The sequence below is a fragment of the Puma concolor genome, chromosome C1 (assembly GCF_028749965.1).
Source record: "Puma concolor isolate L17-30 chromosome C1, mPumCon1.1.hap2, whole genome shotgun sequence".
Lineage (NCBI taxonomy): Eukaryota > Metazoa > Chordata > Mammalia > Carnivora > Felidae > Puma > Puma concolor.
In genome coordinates this window covers 135,143,886-135,170,565 of record NC_141674.1, presented here as the reverse complement: position 1 = coordinate 135,170,565, position 26,680 = coordinate 135,143,886, and the positions used below count along the sequence as shown (strand labels likewise).

Sequence of the window (26,680 nt, the reverse complement as noted above, 5' to 3'; positions counted from 1 at the left end):
TAGTTCCAATCAGGCATAATTCATTAATAGTAGAATTATCTTATTTGAAGCATGCAATCTATAAAAGAGTCTGCTGCATGTTCATGAGTAACAATATTTTTTAAGTTTTATTTTAAAAGAAACTCAGAAAAACTAAGGCCTAGTCAATGTCTGGCTGTGAAAAACAGTAAACGTTTAGAGGATAAATGATTTCATTATTTTAAATAAATAATCATCTACTGTCATGTATGTTGTCATGAAAAGGACCAAGGAAACAGAGAGTATCTTTCTTATTCTTTGCCCCTATTTACAGAAGAAAAAAGAGTCTACACTCTGGAAATCATCTTGGAGTTAAGAGCCTATATTGTGGACACTATTTCTTAAATTTTTTTTGACAATGAATTCTTTTTTAATAACTAAAAGAATGTGAATCTAGCCTTAGCAATAACCATTGAAAGGGTGGAAAGGAGTCCAGTCCTCTGGTTTAATAAATATAAAGCAGTGTGCTATATAGTCTCTTTCTTTGTATTTTCTATGAGGAGACAAACCTAATTTACATGGTAAGAGCAAAGAATATGTATGTGTTAATCTAAACGGCCTGGAATTAATTACAGTGCTTGGGACCATCGTATATTTAATAAGGGGGTAGCTCTTGCAGGTGGTCAAAGTTTTAGAGATAGCACATCTACCTATTTGATAGCCGTGCCATGAATTCCTTCCCTTGACTTTCAAAAATTTTCAAGTCAGAGACAGCCCGACAGTCAAAGGAAGGAAGGAAATCTAAGTGAAAAATTTTCTTCACCTTGAACTTTGAAACAAGAAGATATTAATGGCTTAAACAATTACTTATTGTTTTAAGTTACCTTGCAGCCATTTACTCAGTTGAACTTTCATTGAAACGCTTCGTACACACAGGGTATTATCGGTGAGGAGAGAGAAGAAGGTGACAGAGCACTGCGTGTGTTAGGGATGCTGCCTGACAACATTGCCATCTTTTAACATGGTTTTATTTAGTTATTACAACTATCTCTCTGTAAATGACATTTAGGATTATTTAAGATTATGTTGTAATCCTTTTAATCCTTAGTGCTTTAAATTTCAGGCTAAACACCAAAGAGCAAACTAGCACTTAGCAGGAATGTTTAAAACATGCGATTTGAACATAAATCTTTTTATTCACTCTTTCCCTGATAAGACCCAGTGCTGCTCTTTAGTTAACTAAGAAAACTTGGACCACAGTTCATTACAAATCACTCAGTTGCTAAATGTTTTCTCAAGCTCTACCAAACTTGTGATGGTCCTTGAAAATTATGTTAAATGCAGAATTAAACAAAAGTTAGCAGCAATGAACATTTACTAATATGACTTAGAATTTGTATGACCTTTTATAAGTACAACATGACTTTGTGTGTTTGTGTGCACATGTACAGAAATGGTCATTCTATTTCCTAAGGCTGAGCTAGAGGACGCGGGCATATACAGAGACACACATACATGATATCACATTTATACATTTGAAACACACACAATGACTTATCTATATATACTTCAATATAGAAGCTGCTAATGATTTTTTTAAATGTGTCATTACCACTAAGAAGTACCAATTAGGCCAAAGACTATTCTATCATAAAATAGGCAGATGTTCTTGAACTCAGTCAGTGAGCATCATTCAGATTTACTGAGAGTTCTTGGACACCAAACCTTAGTACATAATTAATATTGTCATTGTTATATCACCATGTACCAATCACATAAGACTGAATCTAGTTTAATAAGACTTTGGCTATGAAGGAAATTTGGTTTATAATACAAAAAGAAAATGAACAACTTAAATGTCCGAAGGGCATATACAAACTAAGGAGACAAATTAAATCCTTTTTTTTTTTTTTTTTTTTTTTTTGCATCACACGTGGGCTTTTGAGTCTTTCAGGCACATAATTTTTTTTATTTGTTTTCCTATTCATGTTAAGTTCAACTTCTCTACAGACGGTGTAATTATGTGGCATATAATTGCTAATCCATCAACTTTTTAAAGACAGTTTTCAAATTTTAAATTATTTCTAATTTTGCTCTTCTTTGATTTTTCTTGAACCAAAAATCTCAATAGTCATTCGCTATCTGTAATCTATAATTCATACACTGAGATTGAACACCAAGCTTAATTCAAACTTGGAATTCTAAAGCTATTTCTGATGTAGCACATCAGCCGAAGCTGTGATGGTCTGCTTTAGTCAGGAAGAAACACTTCATTATTCTGTAGGTAATAAAACCCTTGTACACACACACTCAAACACCCAACAATGCCTTAATACCATGTTTTTGAGATATAATCATGTTTATTCTGATCATTTGAGAGTTAGACCAGCTAATGTATCTAATCAAATATTGATGCTAGTCATCTAGATTTAGCTCTCTGGCAAATCCTTCCCTATGCTTTTTCATCAACAGAACTATAAAACCTATTTATATTGTTCCTCTCAAAGGGTTTGCCCTCATAGTCTGTATCTATGGATATGTATTAGTAAATTTTCCTAAACTCATGTGTTTGGGTGATGAAAAGATATCAGCATGATAAGAAAACCACATGATTCACCCAAAAAAGAATGAAGCAAGAAATGAAACTGGAATCTTTCTTTAGCTTTGTTATTCACAGCATCTTTATAATCAACTCTTTCTTGTTTCTCTAAACTACAAAGATACAAGACAAAAAGAGGTAAGCTGGAAAAAGGAACCCTGGAGCCCCAGAAACTGCTCAGGTACCTTACAAACAAAAGTAGCTGGCAATATTTTCACCAAAAAGCTACCAAAAGTGAGAATTTTTTAAAATATCTCTGGAAGTACCTACATTCAGAAATATGAAAAACAAGGACAAATTCTACCAACAGGCAGTCAGTCATATTCAGGAAAGGTTGATGTCATGTCATTAATACACATCATCATACATATCATCAATACAGTGGTTTAAATATATATCTATGTATATTATGTACAAAGCTATGTAAAATTATGCATAAATATTTTTCTTCTATATTGGAAGTCTTATATACATTGTACATGCCTGACTCTCCTCTTTTGTGATCTTACTTAACTTCTCAGAAGATTAACAGAAGTTAAAAGCCTACCTTAGACCAACTCCAAGAATTTTTATTGTCCAAGAATTATGTCAATGTCAAATTTTAATGTCTTTAGTTTATGACATGGAGACTAGGATGCTAAGCTCATAATACATAATAAAACTACCCCACTTAACTCACCCAACCTGGTTCAGAACTACTCATACTGATCATTTAGGTTATCATAGAAGCTAGAAATATAACCTCTAATTTTTTATTTATTGCATAATAACAAAAAGAGTAAGAAATTTGGGAGACAGACTATATCACTGATTTGCAATTCCTCACTTCAAACCAAAATTTATTTTTCTTCCTTGATTCTGTAAATCCACACTTTAATCACTTTTGGCTTTAGTCCTTTGATTTCTAGGCAAGTAGGTTTAGTTTTCTTTCTTGTTTCTTCTTTCTCTCTTTTGGTAAAAAGAAATAATCTCTAGCATATGAAAAATGAATGCCTGAATAGACTAAAAGTAGAATGCAAAATAATTTATTCTAGAAATGTTAACATGGGTCCAGTTTATTCAGTAGACCTGGATTAGCATCCAGGAAATGCAGAATCAGAGATCAGTTTCTCTCTCCCCTGAGAGTTCAGCTAGGATATGTCACCTATCTATGCTTGTATACGACCCACTATATTAACTTCAGTGATACATTTAAAAACAGAACCGACCTTTCTTCAAGAGCCAAAATGGCCTTAGAAGACATTTAATCTAGTAGTTATAATAATCAAGTTCCATGGCTACTAAATGATATAAATTCTAAATATACCTAGAAAATTATTAGTTACTTTGGAAATATAAAAGTTAAATCTCATATAAATATAGAAAAAGATCAACCTCCATAATTTAAAGTTATTAATTGCCAAAGGGATTTTAGTAACATCATATATGAAATATTAAGTTTTCTCATTTCCTTTCTTTCAAGAATCTCATCAGGTTCTTTTCATTCAAAGGAACATGATTGAAATTATTAATCATAGTTATTTTTTTCCCAAAAAATTAAATTATGCAATACAAAAATATCCAATTTCTATAGTTATTCAACTCTTTCCATCCCTCTAAATTACATTGGTAAATGTAATTTATAACTATAAGCAGGAATGGAAACGAATGCAAAAAGTTTATCATAATTAGTGAATGTTATTTTGTGTATGTCTGAAAGTTCTATATCTATTTAAGTCAAACACTCTAGGCTTGAACCCCAAACAACTTTCAAATACAATGCAACAGTCAATGACTTTGGGTGAATTAATCAACGCATACTATATATTTTCTGTTTAGAGAGCAACCAGTAACCAGGGAAAAGCAACAAAACAAACTAAAATTCAAGAAGGAAGAGAAATCAGTTTTTCATAATGACCTTCAAACTAGTTCATGCACATAAAAACATCACAACAAGGAAGTATCATATCGAAAGCTCAGATTTAGAAGGAATAGGAATAAATTTAATAAATGCAACATTCTTACCTGAAAGACATTCTTTCTGCTTGATTTTTCCTTGGCCCATTCAATATGTGCTCCACACAAATCCACACTTTCTGGTTTGTGCCCAGTTTTCTATAAACAAAATTGACATAAGAATAAAAAGCATACATCATTGGTGATGCATGTCAGGAAAAATAAAAGTTTATTGAGTTAGCAGCTATACATATTTATAATATAAAGCCTTTCTTTTTTTTTTTTTTAAGTTTCAAAGAGACATCTACCCAGTTATGATCATTGCCACATTATTTGCAACAGCCAAGACATGGCAACAACCTAAGAGTCTGTTGACAGATGAATGGATGAAGAAAATGACATGTGGATGCAGATATAGATACAGATATAAATATTGATCCACAATGGAAAAACTATTCAGCCATAATAAGGGAGGAAATATTGCTCTATGTGACAACATGGATGAACCTTAAGGGTGTTAAGCTAAGTGAAGTAAGTCAGACAGAAAAAGACAGATACTACATGATCTCACTTATATGTAGAACCTAAAGAAGTAAAACTCCTAGAAACAGAGAGTGGTTACCAGGGGCTGAGGAAATGGGGAAATGGTTGGTTAAAGGTACAAACTTTTAATTATAAGATGAATAAGTTCTCAATTGCACACTATGATAAGTTAACACTGTACTATATAACTGACAGTTGTTAAGAGAGTAGATTTTAAATGTTCTCCACACACACACACACACACACACACACACACACACACACACACAGCTAACTATGTGACATAACAGATGTGTAAACCAGCCTCAATGTGGTAATCATTTCATAATATATACATATATCAAGCCATCACTCAGTAAGTACACCTTAAACTTACATAATGTTGTCATTTATATATCTCCATAAAGCTGAAAAAAACCCAAATTAATAAATATTTAGTAGGTGCCAACTGTGTGCCTTTTAGAGCCTCATTCTTCAGACTTTTAAGACTATACATGTTAGTAGATGGATATTTGTATTTAATAAACTTAATTTAGACCAAATAGATCATAGCATATGCTTCCTTTTGCATAATACAATGTGGAGGTTACCTAAAAGCTTCAGTAATTGATAACAATCAATTAACAGGGATATCGTCTACATTTGCCTCTGCATATTTTAATTTGAATTAAGTGTATCATATTTATTATTAACTTTAAATTTGCAGAATTCAATATATTAAACACAAGCTTACTTGCTTGCAAAATTTCTTTATTATTTTTAAAGAAAGTAATGCCACATTTGAAAGACCCCAACTATTTTCAGATGCTCTGAGTTACTCTAGTTTTCTCTATAAACTCAGTACTTTTCTCAAACAATTTTCCATAGAATAGTTTAAAAGTTTAGTATAGAAGGCTTATAATATTTTTAGAGAATATTTTAACAGTACGAACTTTACTTTAAAACATGAAATTATGGAAGAATGGCAAAGATGCTACAAGAAATCTGTTCACAATTGTTGCCTCATAGCCAGTGCGTCCACTTCTATCAGTTTAATAGAAATAGACTATTTTTCAGAAGAGCCAGTAATATGGGAGCAGGGGTGTTCACAGTAAATTGTGAGATTTTTTTTCTTGGCAACTCTATGAAACTTTTGAAGGGGAAATACTGTACAAGCCAAGCATGATTTTCAGGATAAATTCAGCTGCAAGGCAGCAATTGATAGCATAACTTTTCTCTGTTATTTGGTAGTAATCTCATGAGAAGCCAATCCAGATGTGGATGCCTCTTACAGATAGATGCTTCAGTCAGTGAACGAATTTTACAGGTTCACCCATAATCTGCCACCCAGGTGATCACTATCGTGGCATGATAACAATGTTCATTGTCGTGTGATTTATGATGTAGAAAAATTAAAACAACCGGCTTCTTCTATAGGGATACTCAGAATTGAGTATCAGATACTCAATTGAGTATGAGATACTTAGAATGATTATGGGATACTCAGAATCAACAGAAATAACCTTTAAGAATATGTAACAAAAGAGATTATCTTTCTCATATAATATAGTCACAGCAAAAAGATGGAATTATTTTAAGGAAAAAGCATTTTTTAGGTCCCAATGTTTTACAACTATCAATTCACTTAATTCTTATAACAACTGTATGAGGTAGGTACCATTATTATCACCATGTTACAGGTAATAATATACTAGAATATTGAGGTATACTTTTCCAAGGTAACACAGGTAGAAAAGGAAGAGCAGGATTAAATGAGGACAGCGTCACTCCAGAGTCTGCTCCTAACCACTATGTAGTCCTTGAAACTTGAAATTACACTGTGATCACATTCATGTTAAAACATGTAACTTTTTGGGAAAAGATATGACATTCTTATTAGATTCTAGTGTGGACATAATTGATCTCGTTTCTGTCCTTCTCTGTTAAACTTGATCTTCCCACTGGGCCTTTACACCACCTGTTTACCTGGAATACCTCCCAATCTTCACATGGCTGACTCCTTCTTATCCATCAGGTCCCAGATAAATGTCACCTTGTCAGAGGCCTTCTCTGACTGTCTTACATAAAAGAGAGCTGTGTTCTAGCTTATTCTCTATCTCACTACTTGTTTTAATTTTCAACACAGCCTTCTTCCTAACTGAAATTAACATTTATATTTTTATATGCTGTCTGTTTTTCTTCCACTAAAATTAAGCTCCTTGAGCTGGGGCCTGGTTTGCCTTTTCTTCCACTATTTTTCCCGATGTATGGAACAGTGCCTGGCACAGAATTGTCGTTCAATGAATATTTGCTGAATTCATAAATGAAAGGAAAATACAAGAATGCAACTAGCTTTTGTGCTTTGGAAGGAAGGTTTGGGCATCTAAAAATTCCCCATGTTATAACAATTAAGATTTATATTTGGTTTAATAGTTAAGGAGTCTTTGCTTGGATCTGGAAAAGTGAAAACAGCTTAATGGACTCATGTAGATTGAACCTAGTATTTCACAGAATCCTACGATAGACAATAACTGCATGCTTATTGTATGTCAATGTGATAGCCACTGTGTTGGACTCTGGGACTCCAGAGATAAAGAAGATATTGAATCCTCCTTTAAGAATCCCATGCCAGCCTTAGACTCTACATAATTTTCTGTAGACTTTCTCTCTATGGGGAAAAAGCATTCTAAGCTTTCCCAGAGTTCTCGCCAGGCAGGTCTGCCACCTCTGCCTGTCCTCATCAGCATCATACACTAAATCCCACGGCTTGGACACTGGCTTGGCTTTATCTCAATCCAAACTCTCCTGATCATTTAGTCACCTCCCAGGACTCTGGCCTTCACCTTGCCCTTACCCACCCCATCTCTTGCATTCTTCATGAGCCCACTGCTTTAACTCCTCTCCATTTCAGCAGTCTTCATTCTGCTTTTCATCTAACAAACCCCACGTTCTGGGTTTTCATTACTCCCACCCTGTTATGTTTGTTTTTGACATGACTGGAATCAGCAGACATTTTGTGCATCCTTCCAGCTCTTCCTGGTTTCCCTTCCTCTCACAAACAGGCCTATGTTCCCAACTCAGCAGCCACTTCTGTGTCCACCCCCCCATCTCTTGCTGTCTTGCTCTCCCCCATGCAATGATCCACTCCCACACTCCACTCTCTCATCCACTTTTCCTTCTAGCAATTTCCTCATATCCTCTAATCTAATTCTGGAGAAATAACTTTTGACTACTCAATGTACTAATATTACAAATAATGGCCACTTTCTACAGGTGGGCTTTTAACTCCACTTAGCAAATATATATATATATATATATATATATATATATATATATATATATATACACACACACACACACACATACACACACACACACATATGCACACACGCACACACATACATATATATGTACACTTATACATGTATATATAAGGACACTTAACATAACCATGAAATCATTGCCAAGACCAATGTCATCAACACTTAGTGAACTTTTTATGTGCTCCTGGTCACTTTCTATTCTACCTCACAACACCACTCTCCCAAAGCTTCACCCCTTTCCAGTGGTCCATCAAGTGGCATTCTCCTAATTCTCAGAGATCGTACAGCCCTTGAGCTAGAACATTCACAATTCTTCCCACTTTCTTAGTCTGTGTAATCAAAATGAACAAACACACAAACATAAACTTTAATTCCTGTATATTGTACCCTCTGAAAGCTTTGTATCAGTTTCTCATTTATTCCTTAAAATAGTCTTGTGCAGTTATTACCATTGCCTTCTATTTACATGTGAAGAAACTCAAGCAGGAAGTGGTTAAGTGCCTTACATAAGTTCACACACTTAATAAGTGCCTGAGAGGAGATAGGAATTCACTGTCCTCTGTCCTCCAAGTCCCAAGTTCTTGATCACAACACAGTACATTACCTCCCTTCCATACCTAGCCTTTCCTCCTACTAGGTCACATGACACTGTTTCTAGATCCAAAAATAAGAAGTAACATTTCCTATCTCTTCCTTGTCAGTGTTATCAGTTCCCATATTCTGTTCTGGCTCCTGGAAATCTGGATCTGAGCCTGTGATTCTGGTCCACCTGTCTAATGAACTCCCATGCCTGTCATGACAGTGGTATCTATGAGCATCAAAATCTCTTGGCCTGTCATTTCCAGACAGTGCATGATCCACTCACAAAGCATGTCCCTTTCTGCCTTAGAGGAAGAGACGCTTATTCTTCAGCCCAGGGCTTTTCCTCTCTGGTTTCTAATTTCATCCAATGCTTTTCCTCATTTTCTGAGTCGTCTCCCTTCTACATTTATCTCCCTCTTTCAAGTAGATTTATCTTTACCCATAGCCACACACAAATCACTTCTATCTAAAAATACATATAAACATATACAAGCATCAACCCCACAACCTTGCTAGTTCTCAATCCCACCTATTTCCTTTCCATTGTTGCCAGGATTCTTGAGCTTTCTACAGTCACATTCTCTGCTTGCTCACGTTCCATTCTCTTCTGAACCCACTGCAGTCTTCTACTCCTTTCCTTAACTAATCTAAAACATTTTAACCATGCAGGTCAACAAAAACAATCTGATGCCTTCTCTCTCATCAACATTCTATTTGAACTCTGTACTGTTAGATGCAGCTCCTTTTCCTTAAAAACCTCTGTCCCTTGGCTATGGAGACATTTTCACTCTAAATCTTTATTTCACGTTTTATATTCTTCCTTCTGTTTCTTTCACTGACTTCTCTTCCTCTTCCCACCTCTTAAGTGTCACTAATATCTGGTTTACTGTTCTAGGCCTTCATTATTGCCTATACTTTACATGCTTCCAGTGGGTTTTGGTCTTGCCTCTGGTCTGATCCACCACTTATGACATGTTGATTCCTCAGTTTTTCCTCTGGCCTCCAGCTCCCTCTTATGTACCAGAACTGCATTTTCTAACTGACTTACCACTAGAATGTAGCACAGACAGTGAAATCATTGTCTTCTCAGATTTGCTCTCTTTTCTCTACTGCTTGTCTTGGTTAATCATCCTTTTATCCACTACACCTTCCCTACTTTCTTAATTCTCCCCTTTCCTTTACCACTTACAACCAAACAGTAGAGAGCCTGAATTCCAGAACTAGCTCCCTCTTCTGCCATCTCATGACCACAGCCTCATTTGAGCTCGTATTTTCTTTCATGTGAATTCTCTCAGTGTTTCCTCTGGGACCAGACAAAACCATTTCATTTCATTTTCTACATTTTGACTAATTTTTTTTCTTTTCTAAAACACAAATTTCACCATGTTTTTTTTTTCTGGGAAACGTATTATCTGTAGGATAATGTACAAATCCCTCAGTAGGATATACAGGCTCCTTTTCATCATTTTCCAACATCCTTCTGAGTTCCATGCATTCCCCCATTCTTCTATAACCAGCTATGCTAAATCCATGGCAGTTCCAATATGCACCCTGCTTTCACAACTCTATACATTGCATTGCACCCTTTCATCTGGAACACATTTCTCTCCCTTCAATCCACTCTCCTTGTCTGCCATTTGTTCCACTCCTGCTCATTTTGATGATGTAACTCCAAAATAATCTCCATGAGGTCCCCCTTCAGCTCTGTAAACCCAGCCTGTCACTCCCATTATTTCTCCTATTCTAAAACATACTTTGTTACCATTCTTTGTTATCCAATTGAGAATTATGGTGAACATTTTCCAGATTCCTTTCAAAGCATTAATAAATAAAAATAAATAATATATCTCAGGATACTGCATTACAAAATGAGGTAGTTTACAAAGTATAAGCTAATAGTTTACAAAATCAAAGCACAGTATTCCCATTCATATCGACCTTTAATAGAAAAAGACATTATGGCACAATCAAAGCAAATTATAGAATTAGGGCTCAATTCAGAAGTTAAAGTGACTCGAGTAAAATTTAAGTAAATAAATATATCAGCTTCAAGAAGACAAAACTAAGATCGGTTGATAGAGGACTATATAAAAATGATCGTGCCCAGTAGTCCATTTTTACAAAGCTAAAGCAGAAAGACCTAGGCTTGAAGCACAATGCTAGGGCCTAAGCTTTATTAGCAGGAAACATTTTCAGTATTTAAACATTGTTAAACATCAGAATAAGTTTTTCAGAAAAGTTGTCGAATTTACTTGGAAGACAATCAAGATTTTATTCAAGAAGGCTGAAATTAAAGAATCCTTTAATAGAAAACATATTTCTGATTCTACAGCTATAAAACACAAGAAAAAGTCTGTTAATGAACTACATGATGCCAATGGATCATATTGTACATCATTATAAAAATATACTTTTTAAAAATTAACTAAATTTAGATTTAAATTTAAGAGTGTACTTATCATATCTCTTCTGGGGTAAACTTAAAATATAAATGACTGATTTTAAAATATTTAAAGAGAATTATTTAAAAGTTACTGCTTCTGGACAATAAAATATAAAAGCCTCTTTGTTGGGACAATGTGAAATCATTAAAAATTGATCCTGGGTCTCATCCACTTCTGATTTTTATTATTCTTTTAGCCCAACTTTACTATTCCCTAGTAAGAGCTGACAGGTTATTCTCCCTGTCTTTCTCTCTTAGATTAAACCTTTGGGATTAAATTTTCCACTTTTTATGGGAAATTTGGGGCCTTTTAATGCACATTAAGAAAATATCAAAGGCCAGATGCTCTTTTGCTTGATGGCACTTTCCATGAGGAAGATTGGGCATGTGTGTAAGCAACAAATCACTGGACCTCTGATTATCCCATCCTTATTACTAGATGAGGTTACCAAAAAAAAAAAAAAAAAAAAAAAAAAAAGGCAAAGCTCAGATTTTATGAAATAGGTTATTAGCTACCATTTTTTATTTTGGATTAATTGCTATTCTAGAATATAGACTCAGATTGTCCTTATCAGTTTGAAACATGAAACACAAAATCTGTTTAGAGGAATTAAGTTTTATCACATAACTGGTTTTGATTCTGGAAAATCATTCATGGAGGAGGATAAAACTCACTTATAAATTCTCATTTGGGCAAAATGATTTAGGAAAGAGTGCTGAATGGGTACCTGATCTTATTAATGTCTAAAGTATGGCTGCTGTCAACATAGAAGACAATACTTTGATTGTAAGATGTGAGTTTTATGTATATGAATATAAATGATGTTAATAATAACTGAAATTGTTTCTACAGTGAAATTTCTCAGTATATACAAGACCAAATCAAACCAGATTTTCAGAAAAGCAACCTTTGTTGGTGACTTTGGGCGCTAGAATGCTATGTGTTTGTTTTGTTTGTTTTTTGAGGAGAGAGTATTCTCTCTTTTTTAAGAAATGAACAGATATTGCATTTAGTTCTAAATCAAAATCTTGCCAGAGTAAATACAATAGTCTCTGTTTAGTCTACCTTTGTTGTATGCTGATACTGTGTTACATTTACATTATATAAAAAACTATTTGCTTCTGCAAGGTGACTAGCTGGGGCACATTTGTGGTGCCTCAGATGCTCCCTCAGAGTCCTTATCCAGACCCTCATCCAGTCAGTCTACCTTAGCTGTCTCTGCGTATGACTAGCGACGTTTGAACCCATTTGGTCCCACTTCCTGAGGATGACCAGTCATCTTGGAATGTGAGGCCCTCCCTCCTGGCTTCCAGAGTGCGACAGGCTTTTGGCTCCTCATCCACTTCCAAATTTAGACAAAATGCCACTTAATAGAGTATAGGACCTGGCATTCTGAGAAGCCATCCAAGGGTACAGCCAGGGTTCATATGATGCAGGTATTGAAGACTCTGGGTGGTGAACTTGGGGAAGCAGGAAATGGAATGAAACATAGCAGATAAATTCCTTCTCCTAGCTCCCATCTTTCCTCCCACGGACTGTGTCATGCTTTCTCCAGAGAGCCTACCTAACAGCAGCTTCTTTCTAAGTCAAGTGGTACAGCTGCCCAGTGATTCTCCGAGTCTGTTTGAGGTTCACGGGAGAGTAGCAGCCATTGGGTGACACAGCTTCTCTACTCTTCCCCATCACTTCCTGCCTCGCTTCCTTTTTTGCCACACCGCCTATGCCCTGGATTCACGCCTCCCAAATAAAGGTTGGACACTTAATTTGGACTTTCTTCCCTATAGAATAAGGGCTAAGATCATTGATCCTTGTGGCAGAAAGGGATAGTGCTACACCAGAATGTGTTCTGGAGTCTTGAGTTGTCACAGAGAAGCAGCTTACCAGCCAGAAACACCGTTTTATTTCCAGCCCCCTTTGCACCAACATGTGGCCATATTACCCACTCTCATCACTGGGATGTGAGCAAGACTGATGTGAGGCACTTCTGGGTTTACGGCTTTAAGAAGCATGGGGACCTTCTCATATTCTCTCTACCTTTCCCTCATCTGCCACTAAGAGTTGGCAAAAACAGAAAATGAGGGAGGCACCATGTAGCAGAAAGCTGACCAGAATACCTGTTTCAGACTGTTTCCTGTTTAGTAGGAGTAAGAAATGAGGTTCTGCAGAGATTTTAGATTGGATTTGGATAGCAGGAAGTGTTTCCGTAACTGAAGTCTTGATATTAAGAAAAATTAAGATGAGGATTGTAAATACACTGCCTTTAAGTGACAATTAGGGCATCTGAATCCTATTCTATCAGGTTCTGAAGACTCTTCTCTTAACTGCTTACTCGATTCCTCCACATAGTAATAATAACAACAATAATAATAAATATAATTAATATTTATCATTGCTATGTGCCCAGCAAGTTGTATCACTTTTCTCACATAATCTCACAATAACTGTATGAGATAAGGACTCTTGTTAACCTCATACTACAGTTGAAATATCCAAGGATTATAGTAACAAATAAAATGTGAACCTGGGATTCCCAGTCCAGGTGGTCTGACTTATTCTACCTGATATAGTATACTGCTTCCCAGAGCATTTCAACTCAGTAATGAACTGTTAAGAAAGACTAAATACATATATTCAGTTTATTTCAAAGTCCACTGTGGACTACAAGTCCATTTTATGTTGGAGAAATGCAAACTCTAAATCAGATGTATTGCATTGACCAAAATGATAAACCACAGAGAGTCAAACTTCATAATTAAAATAGTTTTCTGAGAGAGCCTAAGGTGAGGTTTATTGGATAGTAAGCTATTATCCATTTATAAAGCATCCTATCAATTTCATAGATTTTTGTGGTTATTAAAAATTATGTAAGATACAGAATTTATTGTGGTTAATGGCTAAATCTTGAGAGAATTATAACCACAGAACATGGCTTCATTTATAGTAATATCGATCACTTGATTTCATTTTTTTCCTTATAATGTTTATGCTAATAAAACACTAGAATTCAATTTCTTTCTTTTTCTTTCTTTCTCTCCATCTCCACCCATCATCCTCCAGATTTCAGACTATTATTTTTGTTCTAATTTTTAAAGGTATGATGAGGCCATTTGATAGTGCAGTCTGTGGCTGTACTACAAATTGCCCCAATAATAACCACGCTATCTTTGCCAGAGCACTGTAATTCTGAGAATTAAAATATTAAACAGAAACTTAAAATGCATTCGTTAGGCCAAGTTTGGTAGATCTGTCGTTTGTCCCTCCAATGTTTATGATCTTTTTGAGCAGAGGACTGAATAAGGGCTCAACGCTCACTTCACAAAGATAAAATAATTCCATATTCATTTTGTACAGAATACTCAATAATTCATGAATAGCTTTCTGATTGGAACTATTTTCATCTTTTTGCTAAATCACACCATTTTACTCCAATAAATAAGTCCATTTTGTTATTAAAGCCATACTACAGTGAATGAGCATTAGATGTATTGCATTATTTAATTAATGCTTGTGTTCATTATTTGCATTGGAAGTAAACAATATTAAAAAAAGTAAACAAATTATTTTAATGACGCCTTTTATAATGCTCTTTTTTTGCTTTCAAGGTTATGGCTGAATGGGTGGTTTTAAAAAGTTAATAGTTTACTAAGTGCCTTGGAAAAGTTTTCTGTCATTAAAAGTGAAATATGCCAATGTTTGCCTCTAAATAAAAGTTATCAGTACAGTGTATAGAGAAAAAAATTTTAAAAAGTTACCTACGCAACGAACATGTAGGCTCCATATTGAACATACTGGCTTCGAAACCATACAGTTTTAGGGGAGAAATATGGCCTAAGATGTTCATAATGCTTCTGAATTTATGTCAGACTAGGTTTATGTTAACTAGGATTTGTGAGCATTGTGTGATAAATATAACAGAAACAGCTGACTGATGAGAGCAAGGTCCACTTGGTCTAAATTTTGATGGATGTGGAGACAGGAGAAATTTCTTAAGTCAGAAACAAACTTTCCACGGTGTGTTTATTTTAGTAGGTATGACACCAACATATATTCTGGAGTCACAGAAAAATAAGTCCAGGTTTTCTACTGGTGCTCACTGCTGTGCTGATACACCCATGTTCTTGGGAAGGATATACGTAGTTTTCCTTAGATGAATTGCCCTACTTGCTTTCTTTACACTAGGACTTCTTTAGAGATTATCATCTATTAAAAGTTCAAGACATATGAGGTTTTAAAGTGTTTTCTGAGTGAGAAGATGTCCTGTGATTCACTAAATAAATGCATTGGGCCCCACCGATGACAACTTAGCCATTTTGCCATTTTCTTTGTCAGTAAAAGCACAGGCCTTATGGCTCTCATCTATTGCACCAGAGTTTTAGAACGTGTCTCTCAGATAATTTAGTAAGTCCTATCTTCTTTGTGTTAAAAGTAGAAAAATAATAGGGGCACCTGCGTGGCTCAGTTGGTTAAGCATTCAGCTCTTGATTTCAGCTCAGGTCATGATCTCATGGTCCTGGGATCAAGCCCTGTGTCCGGCTCCATGCTGAAAGTGGAACCTACTTGGGATTCTCTCTCTCCCTCTGTCTCTACCACTACCCACCCACCCCCAAAATAAATAAATAAATAAACATTAAAAAAATTTAAAGCAGAAAAAAATATATCTTAATTCCTTAAGCCTATCTGTGAAAACTCTGAATCTGTCTTAATATAAGGACAGTTAGTATTGGTTACAAAGGGCTCCAGAGTGCTTACAGAATGAAATTATCTCTTTTCACAGTCCTGTTCAAGATCTTTCATGAGCTGGTTCTACATGGACTTTCTAATGAAACTGAGTGCTGCTGTTCCACAGTGCTGTTCCTCAACTTATTTTGAGGCAATTCTTCCACTGGTGGTGCATCCTGGAAACTCATAGAAGAAACCCAAAATAGTCTGGTCTAAGGCACGTCTACCCTAGGCCTCAGGGAACCTCCAGGAATCATTTTCAAGAACAATGACTAGCATGCAGTGCACGGGGCAAGGCGAAAGATCAACACGTATCTGTATAATCAGTAAAGGAATTAATTTCCTATGTTTTATCATTGGTTACTCCCTTATTTCTACAGAAAATGTCCTTTTCACCCCATTTTGCCTCGAAATCCTATTCATCCTTCAAAAACATGCCCAACTCTCACTTCCTTGACAGATATATTTAGAATCTTTTCCAGTTGGAAGCAATCTCTCTTTTCTGAGTTACTATAAAATTAACTCATGCCTCTATTCATGCCATTTTTGAGCAACTATCCATGTCCATTTTTTCACTACAATTACTCGATTTATGGGCATACTTTCTATTTGTTTCTAGATCCTCAAGGGAAAGATTTGATTCTGATTCATTTTTGTATGTTTCATAATACCTAGCATAGTGGCTTAAACATCAAGGATTCTCAGTGATTTTGTAGAATGAACAGTGGAGAGATATATAGGCTGAGCATTACTTGGAAGAAGCATTTCCCTGAGCAAGGATTATCTATAGCTAGACCTATGGTTCCCCACCATGTTTTTTAAATATTTTTATCACTTTAGTTATGTTTTATTGTAATAAACCTACATACAATTTCTGTCTCCTCTATCAGACTATAAGCACCTTAAGTGCAGCGATCATGTATTACTCATCTGATATCTCTAGGGTTTAAAAACACGTTGTGTGATACCTGTTAGGAGTTGTCAATTCTTTGTAGAATAAAAAAAAATGAATTTGTGCTCTATATTAGAAAGCTTTTCTTCCTCATGAGGCAGTCTATCATATATATATATATATATATATATATATATATATATATATATATTTAGCCAGGAATATGTATTTGTCACATTCCATGGCTAGAGTCAGGTTCCAGTCCATATCAAGCAGAAGCTCTAAAATCACAAAGCACAGCAGGTACCTAGGTGGCAAATTGTACTTGAAGTGCTGGAACTGATTGAAATACTTCAGTGACTCTAAAATAGATAAGTGTACCTGAAACATGCAAGGGGTGTGAGTCCAGTCCTCAGAGGATAAATCAAACTGACAGCTCTTGTTTCTTTGGGACTTCTTTAAACAGGTAAAGCAAATAATAAAGATGTCTTTTGAGGCAATTTTTTTTTCTCTTGGACTAAATGGGATGAAGCTATGATCCTAGAAGAATGAACTTCTTCTCTTGCCTTTTTCCGTGATAGACCTTGTCCTTTTAAGACACATAACACTTGGATCATACTTCTGTTCAGTATGTGTTTATTAAAAGATCTGTTATTCTAGGGTGAAGGTATCTGGAAAACACTGACACACCTTAGAGATGTGCCCCTGTAGCAAATCCCCAGCCCTTGGTATGGTTCTTAATCCTTTTTTTACAACAAAAATAAAAACAACAAAACAAAACAAGCGAACAAAGAAGAAAACCAAAATCTCATTTCTCTTTTTAGCACACAGACCTTGCCGATTCTCAGTTTCATGTCATCGTTCATATTTTTTAATTCCCTGGAATTCCCTGCCCACAAATTTCCACATATTGAAATTATAACCATCCTTCAAGGCCCAATTCAAATCTTTCACAGATGTGAGCTCTCCCTCCTTTAAATCTCAGAAAAACTCTTTTATGTTTCTTATTTCATCTCACCCTATTTTTTGGCAAAGATGCTATAAAGCAAAGACTATATCTTGATTATATCTCTATGCCTTATATGTAGCCCTAATGAGCAAGCTGTTCATTGTAGGATTTCAATACATATTCTTATGAAGTCTTTTCCTACCAGGCTTATATAAATAGCACAAACTTGATTAACCAAATGCATATTTAAGTGAAAGTGAGGTAGATTGTAAATGAGAAACTAAGCTATTTAGATCAACTTTCCACTGAAAACAATGAAAAATGCTGGATAAAATATTTCTGTTTAAAATCACCTTTAAAAAATTTAAAGTTGATAAGATAGTGGTAAACTGCTAGGGTAATTATTTTTGGAAAATGGGAATCTGAACACAGAGAGGAAAGCTGAACATCAGATCAACATAACTGCTCTTTGCCTGAGGGCATTTGCTTATACTGTACATTTGAACTTTGGTCAATTGACTCCACAGAATAATGGAAAAGGTGCTGCCTGCAGTCTTATGAAAGAATAAAGGAGAAACGATATTAAATTTGTTCCCGTTCTCCAACTTAAGGGATTATAAAGAAAACTGTCTTTGTAGATGAGCAATGTGACAGAATTAAAAAAAAAAAGGAAGAGTGAAAAATAATTCTGTCCCTGAGAAGTAGCATAGTTGTAACTCTCCTATTATGTGTACAAATTTTGAGTTTTAAACTGTTAACTTAGATTGAACTAATCAATCACTGAGAGTGTCCCAGACCCTTTGAGAAAAATGCAAAATATTCTGGAGCAGGACACATTTATCCCAGGACTAAATGATTAGCACACAGTCAAAAATAACCAGACACACAAGGAAACAGCAAAGGAATGAGAAGCAGCAGAAACAGACTGATGCAGACTTCAGATGTTAAATCACAAGACATATAAAACAACCATGCCTTTTAATTTTAACAAAATAAAAGGGAGCCTGAAAAATATCTGCAGATGACAACTGTAACAAATGACATAGTAAACAAAAAAGCTTTCTCTAGAAATAAAAATTATAATAATTGAAATAAAGATGTTTATCAAAAAAAGGTGATTGGATTGAAGAATCAAAAAATAAATCAAAGGAAGTGGTTTGAAATGCAGTTCAGAAAGACAAAAAGATTAAAAATAGAATGTAAAATGTGGAAAATAGAGTAGGAAGCCTCTAAATGTAGGTTTAACTAGAGGCATAGAAAAATATAAGAGAAAATATTTTTAGAAAGCTTCACTTGAAAATAATAGCTGATATTTTTCTAAAATATATTAATGATACTTAAAAACAACTTCAAGAGGCTCAACAATCCATACAGGAAGAATAAAACTGTGGAAAAACAAAGGTAATAATAAAAATATCATGAGTAGCCAGATAACTGCAGTTAGACTAAGGTAACTTCTTGATCACAATAATAGATGACAGAAAAGGTTGGAATAACAACTTTATGTGCTAAAAGAAAATAACCAAAATCAAAACTCTATATCCAGAGAGAATATATATATTACCAGAATGAGGGAGAAATAGGAACATTTGAAACAAGCAAACACTGCGACAGGTTGTTATTACAAGACCCTTTCTACAGGGATTTCTCAGAATATAGGGTTATCCTAGAAGGAAGGTGGAAGATGAAGGAAGAAGTAAATGGCAAGGAACATGGCAAATATTGGGCAAATATAAACCAACATTGACTCTATAAAAATAATAATATCTGGTGGTGTTAAAAAAACAAAACAAAGAATTAAAATACCAGACAACAATAGCATATGTGTTGAGAAGAGGATAGGTGTGTTAAAATATTCTAAGCTAGGGGCACCTGGTTGGCTCAGTCTATTAATCATCCAACTCTTGATTTTGGCTCAGGTCATGATCTCATCATTCATGAGTTTGAGCCCCACCTTGAGCTCAAGTCAGGATCTCAACAGTTCATGGTTCAAGCCCCCTGTGGGGCTCTACTCTGACTGCATGGAGTCTGCCTGCAATTCTTTGTCTCCCCCTCTCTGTCCCTCCCATGTTCATGATCTTTCTCTCCCTCTGTCTCTCTCTCTCTCTCAAAAATAAATAAACGTTAAAAAATAAATAAATAAAAATATACTAAGGTAATATTTTGGAAGATGATAAAGGATTTGATTAGCTTTAGTCTTTGCTAGGTATCAATGATGCAATCCTAGGCAAGCCACTAGCAAAACAGAAACAAAGTGCAAAGTACATCACTCTGATCAGTGCAAAAAAAATAAAAAATAAAAATAAAAAAAAGAAAGAAAAAGCATGACATATTTAGAGAAAAAGGCAAGAAACAAAAAAGGCATATACTGTGATTCCATTTATGTAAATTCAAAACCAGACAAAGTAAACCACATTTCTTAAGGGCTATATATACAGCTGGTACAGGTGGGGAAATAATGAAAAATTATTTAATAATAGCTAAAATGCAGTTTAACTCTGTAGGAAGGGAAGAGGTTGGGTGATATAGAGATAAATGGCAGGGGGTGGGGCTTCTGGAGGGCAGAAAGAGTCCATGTCTTCATTTGAGTGAAGATTATGTAGGAGTCTGATTAACTTTTAAAATATGCATATATATATATGTTATACATTCCTCTAAAAGTGGTTTCTGTAGTATTTTACAATGACAATAGTTAACAAATTTAAGGTAAGTTACAAAGCAGAATATATATTAAAAAAAAATCTATGAGAATATGAGCATCATCCTCTTCATAATCCAGGAAATCCGGATGTAGGGACACCAGTGGTTTTCAAATGCTCTGGCTCACAGGAGGGCTGGCCAGTCTTGACCAAGCTTTCTCTGGTCAGAGATGAAGTGAACAAAACAGAAACAGTGTATATAGACATAGAAGAAGGGTAGTTTCCCATTTTGGTAAAGACTGTATTTCATTCTGAGGTTTTGTCCTCCCTCGATTTGGGATTGGGACATTTTTTGATGCCCTTTCTACTAGAAAGTGACAGTGGTAGTTAAGCACTAGATTACTCTTTAATGTCCTTATTAAAAACAAACAAACAAAACAGAATAAGTCAGTCCTCTTTTTCCTTGAACAGGTCACTGAGGACCCAGAACCTATGAATCTCTAATTTACACACACCAGTGAAATGATTCTGTGTCTATTTCCAGGAAAAGGCTGCTTTTGATGCAAATCTGAGCTGGTTATAGACTGAAAGAACCTCAGCAAGAAAGATAGTCAAACATGGACTGTGGGATCAGGCATGCTTTATGACATGCTGTATTAAATGTGAAAGTCACAGGGAAAGAGCCACTGGAGGAAGGTGAGGGCCCCAGGAAAATACATATGGTCATGCAAGAGGTAACACCTAGAGCCCCAAATGGAGGAATGGCTTCTCTTTCAGAATTATCGGTGATCAGACACACCATTTACACCGCCTAGGGATACATAGTTCCTTTTTTGGAGACTGTACATGCTGATGGTCCTTGAGTTAATGTCATTATTTTCTCTTCTATACATGTCCGTATCAGTTCAAGCACAAAATCCATACGATGTAAAAATATGGTAAAATTATATTATGTCCTGTATTATGTACTATAGAATATATATATTTTAATAGAGTATACTATATTAGACAATAATAATTAGTTGATAGCTACTATTAATCTTTTCTTTTGTTAAGTAATTCCATTCCCTTTTAATTCTGTTGGCAGATACCACTATCCCCATTTTACAGATGAGGACTCTGAAGTGCAAAGAAGTCGAATGACTTTGTCAGCTCCTAAGCAGCAAGACTGGAATGAAGTCCGCTGTGGTTGAACTTCAAAGCCCTGCTCCTAGCTACTTTACTGCTTTGTCTTACCACTGCATTAACATTCAAAGATCATTCCTATAAAGATTAAAATGCCATTTACTCTCTTAAACCACATTCTGCACTCACTCAGTCTGTTTCTACTGACCCCTTGGAGGAAAGGACAGACTTTTTCCCAGAAGCACAATGAACAATACCAGGACATGTGTAAGGGGGTGCAAGGAAAATTCAGAAATTTGAGCGTAAATCTCTTTCAAAATGAAACCACAGCATCTTTAATCAAGGCCTGGCAATCATCATATCGTTTCTCTGAGACTGGAATTGGTAAATGTGGGCTATCCCACTAGGCCTTTAATACTTGGTTAGAAATGTATCCAAGAAGTTGACTAGCACAACAATTCATGCAGTACAAACATGAATCTGTAATTCTCTTCCCCGTTACCACAAAACACAGTTAGTTCCTGCCCTGAATTCACTTTGAAGACGAGTGCCTGGGAGAAACCATAAGAGCATTGAAAATGGGGCCAGAAGTAATAAATAGGGGCTGCCAAAAAATGTTACCGAACATCTTCTAAAAGTAAAATCTATTGTCAGTTTACAACTCTGAAGGTTGAACTGGAGGCATGCAATCGATTAGCGATTAGCGAGCTGACTTGAAAAGTTTTCTTTCACCTGTATAAAATTAAGTAGCTGATAATTATATTTCCTGGCACTGGTACAAGGAGATTAAAATATAAGATAAAAATAAACCAAAGCTTTAATGTGGAATCTAATCTAATCTCTCCCGTCATCCCAGAACATTCACATAAACTCCGGCTCAGGTGGAATTCTCACCCAGCAGGATGAAGATCATCAGCTCAACCTGCCAGACAAGTGACTTTCCTCCCTTCCTGATTCCCCCCTTAGAACTCATTCAAAGGGAAGACAAAGTCCCTGTGAGTGGATAGGAGGTGTTTTGTGCCTGGCCTTTAGGGGTACTTTATTTTTCTTAAAAAGATTATCTCAACCTTACTGTAGGCCCCAAATAAAAACAAAACAAAAGCCTAGAACAAATTTCTGAGACAGTTTAAATTAAAAACACAAACGACCGAGATATATTTTTAATTTATTTATAATTAGTTTACAGATCGGACCGCACCAAGACTCCAAAACCAGCAGGCCACTTGGGGATAAAGACTATTGTGATTATCAGGGACAAGCCAAATGCTACCTTTTGCTCTTCTATTTAAAAACAAACAAACATCTCCTAGCAAATGATTTTCTATTTCCTATTTAAAGAGGATTACATAGCAAACAAGACTAGTGGCTGGAAAGCAAAGAACTTTCCAGCGTTTTATTACCTGCCAAATACAAATTAGTTCATTGCGGTTGACTCCTGCCAGGCGACCCCTCTCTCTGCCACCCATCAGGCCGATGGGGTATGGCAGGTTTGTTCCTGCCCGGCGTCCTTCCTAATCGGGAGGCTGTGAGACATGCTGCTTGCCCACTGTCTCCCGTATCACATGGCAGCTCTGGTGTGTGGGCAGCAAGGTTGTGAGCTTGAATTGCCCCAGTGACTCACTCAGAATTGCTCCTACTCACTGTCACTATCGAATTGCCGTGGGCATATGGGAGGCCCTCCTCCAGGTACAATAAAGAAACCCTACAAATTTCACTTTGTAATAACTATGGGTTACAGAAATTGCATTAGCTCCATTAGATGGAGTCAGAAATATTCAGAAAGGTTAGCTGGATATAGTGAATGTCGCAGTTAGACTAAGATAAAAAATCACTTTGTTAACTTAGAGTGTTTCCTCATTGGTAACACCCTATATTAAGGTGCCATTTATAAACAGTTTACTATTATTTATTAATGTATGAAGCACTTTACAGCATGCTAGATAACAACTTAAATTCATGTATTAAAGATGCACATACATGGTTTAATAGGATTTACGTCTTATAATATTCTTTAAAACAGCTTCCCATAGTCTCATCCGTTAAGCATTTATTACTAATGTATTTTATAACATACTTTATAATACATTATTTGAGCAAGTAGCTGCATTTAGTGATCATTTCATAAATAAGAATAAAGCATTTATAAATGGCACCTTAATTTAAAGTGTTACCTTCACATTACTAGATAGCTGTTCACCATCCATCTCATTTTGTGATTATTCTCCAAATGCACCACTTAATAAAACAGACACTAAGTTCTATTTTCCCTTCATCTGATTAAAAGTTTATTGAGTCATTTCCTCCATCTGCTTTCAGTTGTTGGGAGCTTGGAGGCTCTAGTGTGATTTCTGATGAAACCAAACTTTTAATTCAATAACATTTCTGTGAAGATGATAATAGCAGAAACAGAGAGCTACCTACCATGTTAGCCAGAGCCTGCTGCTTAGATTCTTTGTAAAATTCAATTTTTCGACTAGAAAGAACGATCCAGGAAGTAGACCAGTTTTTCCTTAGGAAAATAAAAAAGGATAAAAAAGCATTATCATTTGAAGAAATCCTTCATAGATATTATATAAGCAACATTTGGAATGAGTAGAGACTGTATTTTTAATTAGTCTTCATAAAAGTCTTTTCTTTATTAAAATCTATAGGTGGTATGGAATTTGGGTAATAATAAGGACCTTCTATAATTTTTAAAAATCATGGCATTTATAGTAAACATTTTTCAATTTGAATTTCCTCCCAAATTCTTTTTCAAGTACTAAAACTCCAATATTTGTGTATCCATGTCCCCCTTCACAGTCTTTGTTTCCACAGCAAGCTAAAAATAGCAGGGTAAAAACAGAAATCAGAACCCCTGCCTTTATTGTTACTTCTCCTCATTGTTTCAGTATATTTCAGAATCTGAAAAACTAACCAGCTAATGTGTCACTACCTACTTCAAAATATTATTTTAATGTTGAATCTCACTGGAAATCAAAGAAATGCAAATAAAAAGAGTGAAATGTTTTTTCCTTCCTTGACAATCAATTTGGCAAGAATTAGAAGAAATAACACCAAGGGTTACTGAGAGTGTGGAGAAATGGATTCTCCCATACAATTCTGATGGGAGGGCACACAAGCATATCTTTCTGGAGTGAATTTGGCAATATGTTTTATTTAAGTTTATTTATTTTGAGAAAGAGATGGAGAGAGAGTGGGGCAAGGGACAGAGAGAGAGGGAGCCCAAGCAGGCTCCACACTGTCAGCACCAAGCCCAAGGCAGAGCTCAAACCCAAGAACTGTGAGATCATGACCTGAGCTGAAATCGAGTGGGAGGCTTAACTGACTGAGCCACCCAGGCACCCCGGCAATATGTTTGTTTTTTTTAAATCTTTTGAAATGTGTTTGTCTTTTGACTAAACAAGTCCATTCCTATGAATTTAAGTTTATACTAAAGAAGTCATCTCATAAGTGGGTAAGGCTGTGTGCACAAGAATAAAGTGTGCCCCATTATTTCTTAATTCTGCACCTAAAATATATTTAAAAAGATTAGTTGCATAAATTGCATATAATAGATTCCTATAATGGAAAATGAATCCTATGCTGTAAAAGAATACTGATATGGGAAGGTTTTAACAAAGATCATAATAGAATATATAGTTTATAACACCACACTGTGTATTTGCCTAAGACTGTATTCCCTCCTCTGAGCCTCTTCTGATGGTTAATTCTCATTCATCAGAAGTTAAAATATGACATCCTAAAATGCATTCCATTACTTCCTCACACAGCACTTATGATAAAAAATAATTTTTGTATATTTCACCTCCATTCCCACCATTCTAAAAAAAGCCTCAAAATGATAGAAAGTATTTCATGCTTATGGAAGTATCCCCAAGTGGCCAGCACAGTGCCTTCAACAGAGGAGTCACCACCTACATATTTGCTGAACTTATGCACAGGGAGGAAAAGCTGGAAATAACAATAATTAAATCAGGTGGTAAAATCACTGCTTTTGATTTTCCTTTGTATTTCTTGGTGTTTATCAAACATCCTGCACTGAACATGTATTACTTCAGTAATTATATGTGTGCGTTTGTGTCATGAAGAATGCCCTTTTTTAGATAGTAACATATGAAGGAGGTTAATATACCTAAGTTTCTATCTGTTCTGTCAATTGCTGCAGTTTGCTTGAACACTCATTTCAAAAGAACGGAATTCGTTTTATGAAAGTGGTAGAAAGTAAGTTTATAGAGAGACTTTATTCAAGTCAATAGAAACCTACACAAAAATATGTTTAAAATGACCATTCACGATCTTTGTGTAATTTATTTCCACTTGCTTCTTAGAATTTAGGGGTTTGATTGAAAGGACAGCTTTGAATTCAGTAAAGTTAATATTTACACCAAGGTTAGATTGCTCTTACATGCCTGAACTTTCTTAACCATACACCATTGTGTTAAAAAAAAGAAAAAAGAAAAAAAAATGATAAACAGAAAAAAAACAAACAATATGTATTTTCTAACATGAAAATATGAACATTTATGTTCTTGGACCCACTTCAAATGGGTCTTCAAATGGGTCTACCATTTCAACCAAACAATGAAAAAGGTGGGGAAACACACACACACACACACACACACACACACACACACACACACAGAAAGCCACAAAGACTTTTCCCCTCTTTTCCCCTAAAACCCACTTCTCCTTTTGGGTTCCAGTAGCAGCAAAATGGAGCGGGGCAGCCATAGCCCTGTCTCTATGCAGGTCATAATATTAGATGACCCCATAAAGAGAAAAGAAAAACATTGGAAGGACTGCTGGCCTACACCGGGCATCTTTTATCTCTACCCCTTATTTTGACAGTATGTGATCAGGGAATATAGAACACCCTCAGACTGATGGAACCCATATTTAACCTGCCTGTTATATTTCCCACTATATTTTTCATCTCATGGCAGGGAGATACTATACCTTATTTGTTTCCAGTCTATAGCAAGCCCTGGAT

General features: G+C 35.5%; 1 protein-coding gene across 3 annotated transcripts in view; it reads right to left on the bottom strand.

The window, feature by feature from the left end:
* The window catches only part of ARHGAP15 (Rho GTPase activating protein 15), a 617,790-nt gene that overhangs the window by 492,210 nt on the left and 98,900 nt on the right, over positions 1–26,680 (bottom strand). For all 3 annotated transcript variants that reach the window (XM_086718493.1, XM_086718494.1, XM_025912351.2), the window contains 2 exons: positions 24,109–24,196; positions 4,562–4,651 (listed from right to left, as the gene is read on the bottom strand). In XM_086718493.1, coding sequence (XP_086574619.1) covers positions 4,562–4,651; positions 24,109–24,196 — 178 coding nt within the window. The remainder of the gene's footprint in view (positions 1–4,561; positions 4,652–24,108; positions 24,197–26,680) is intronic.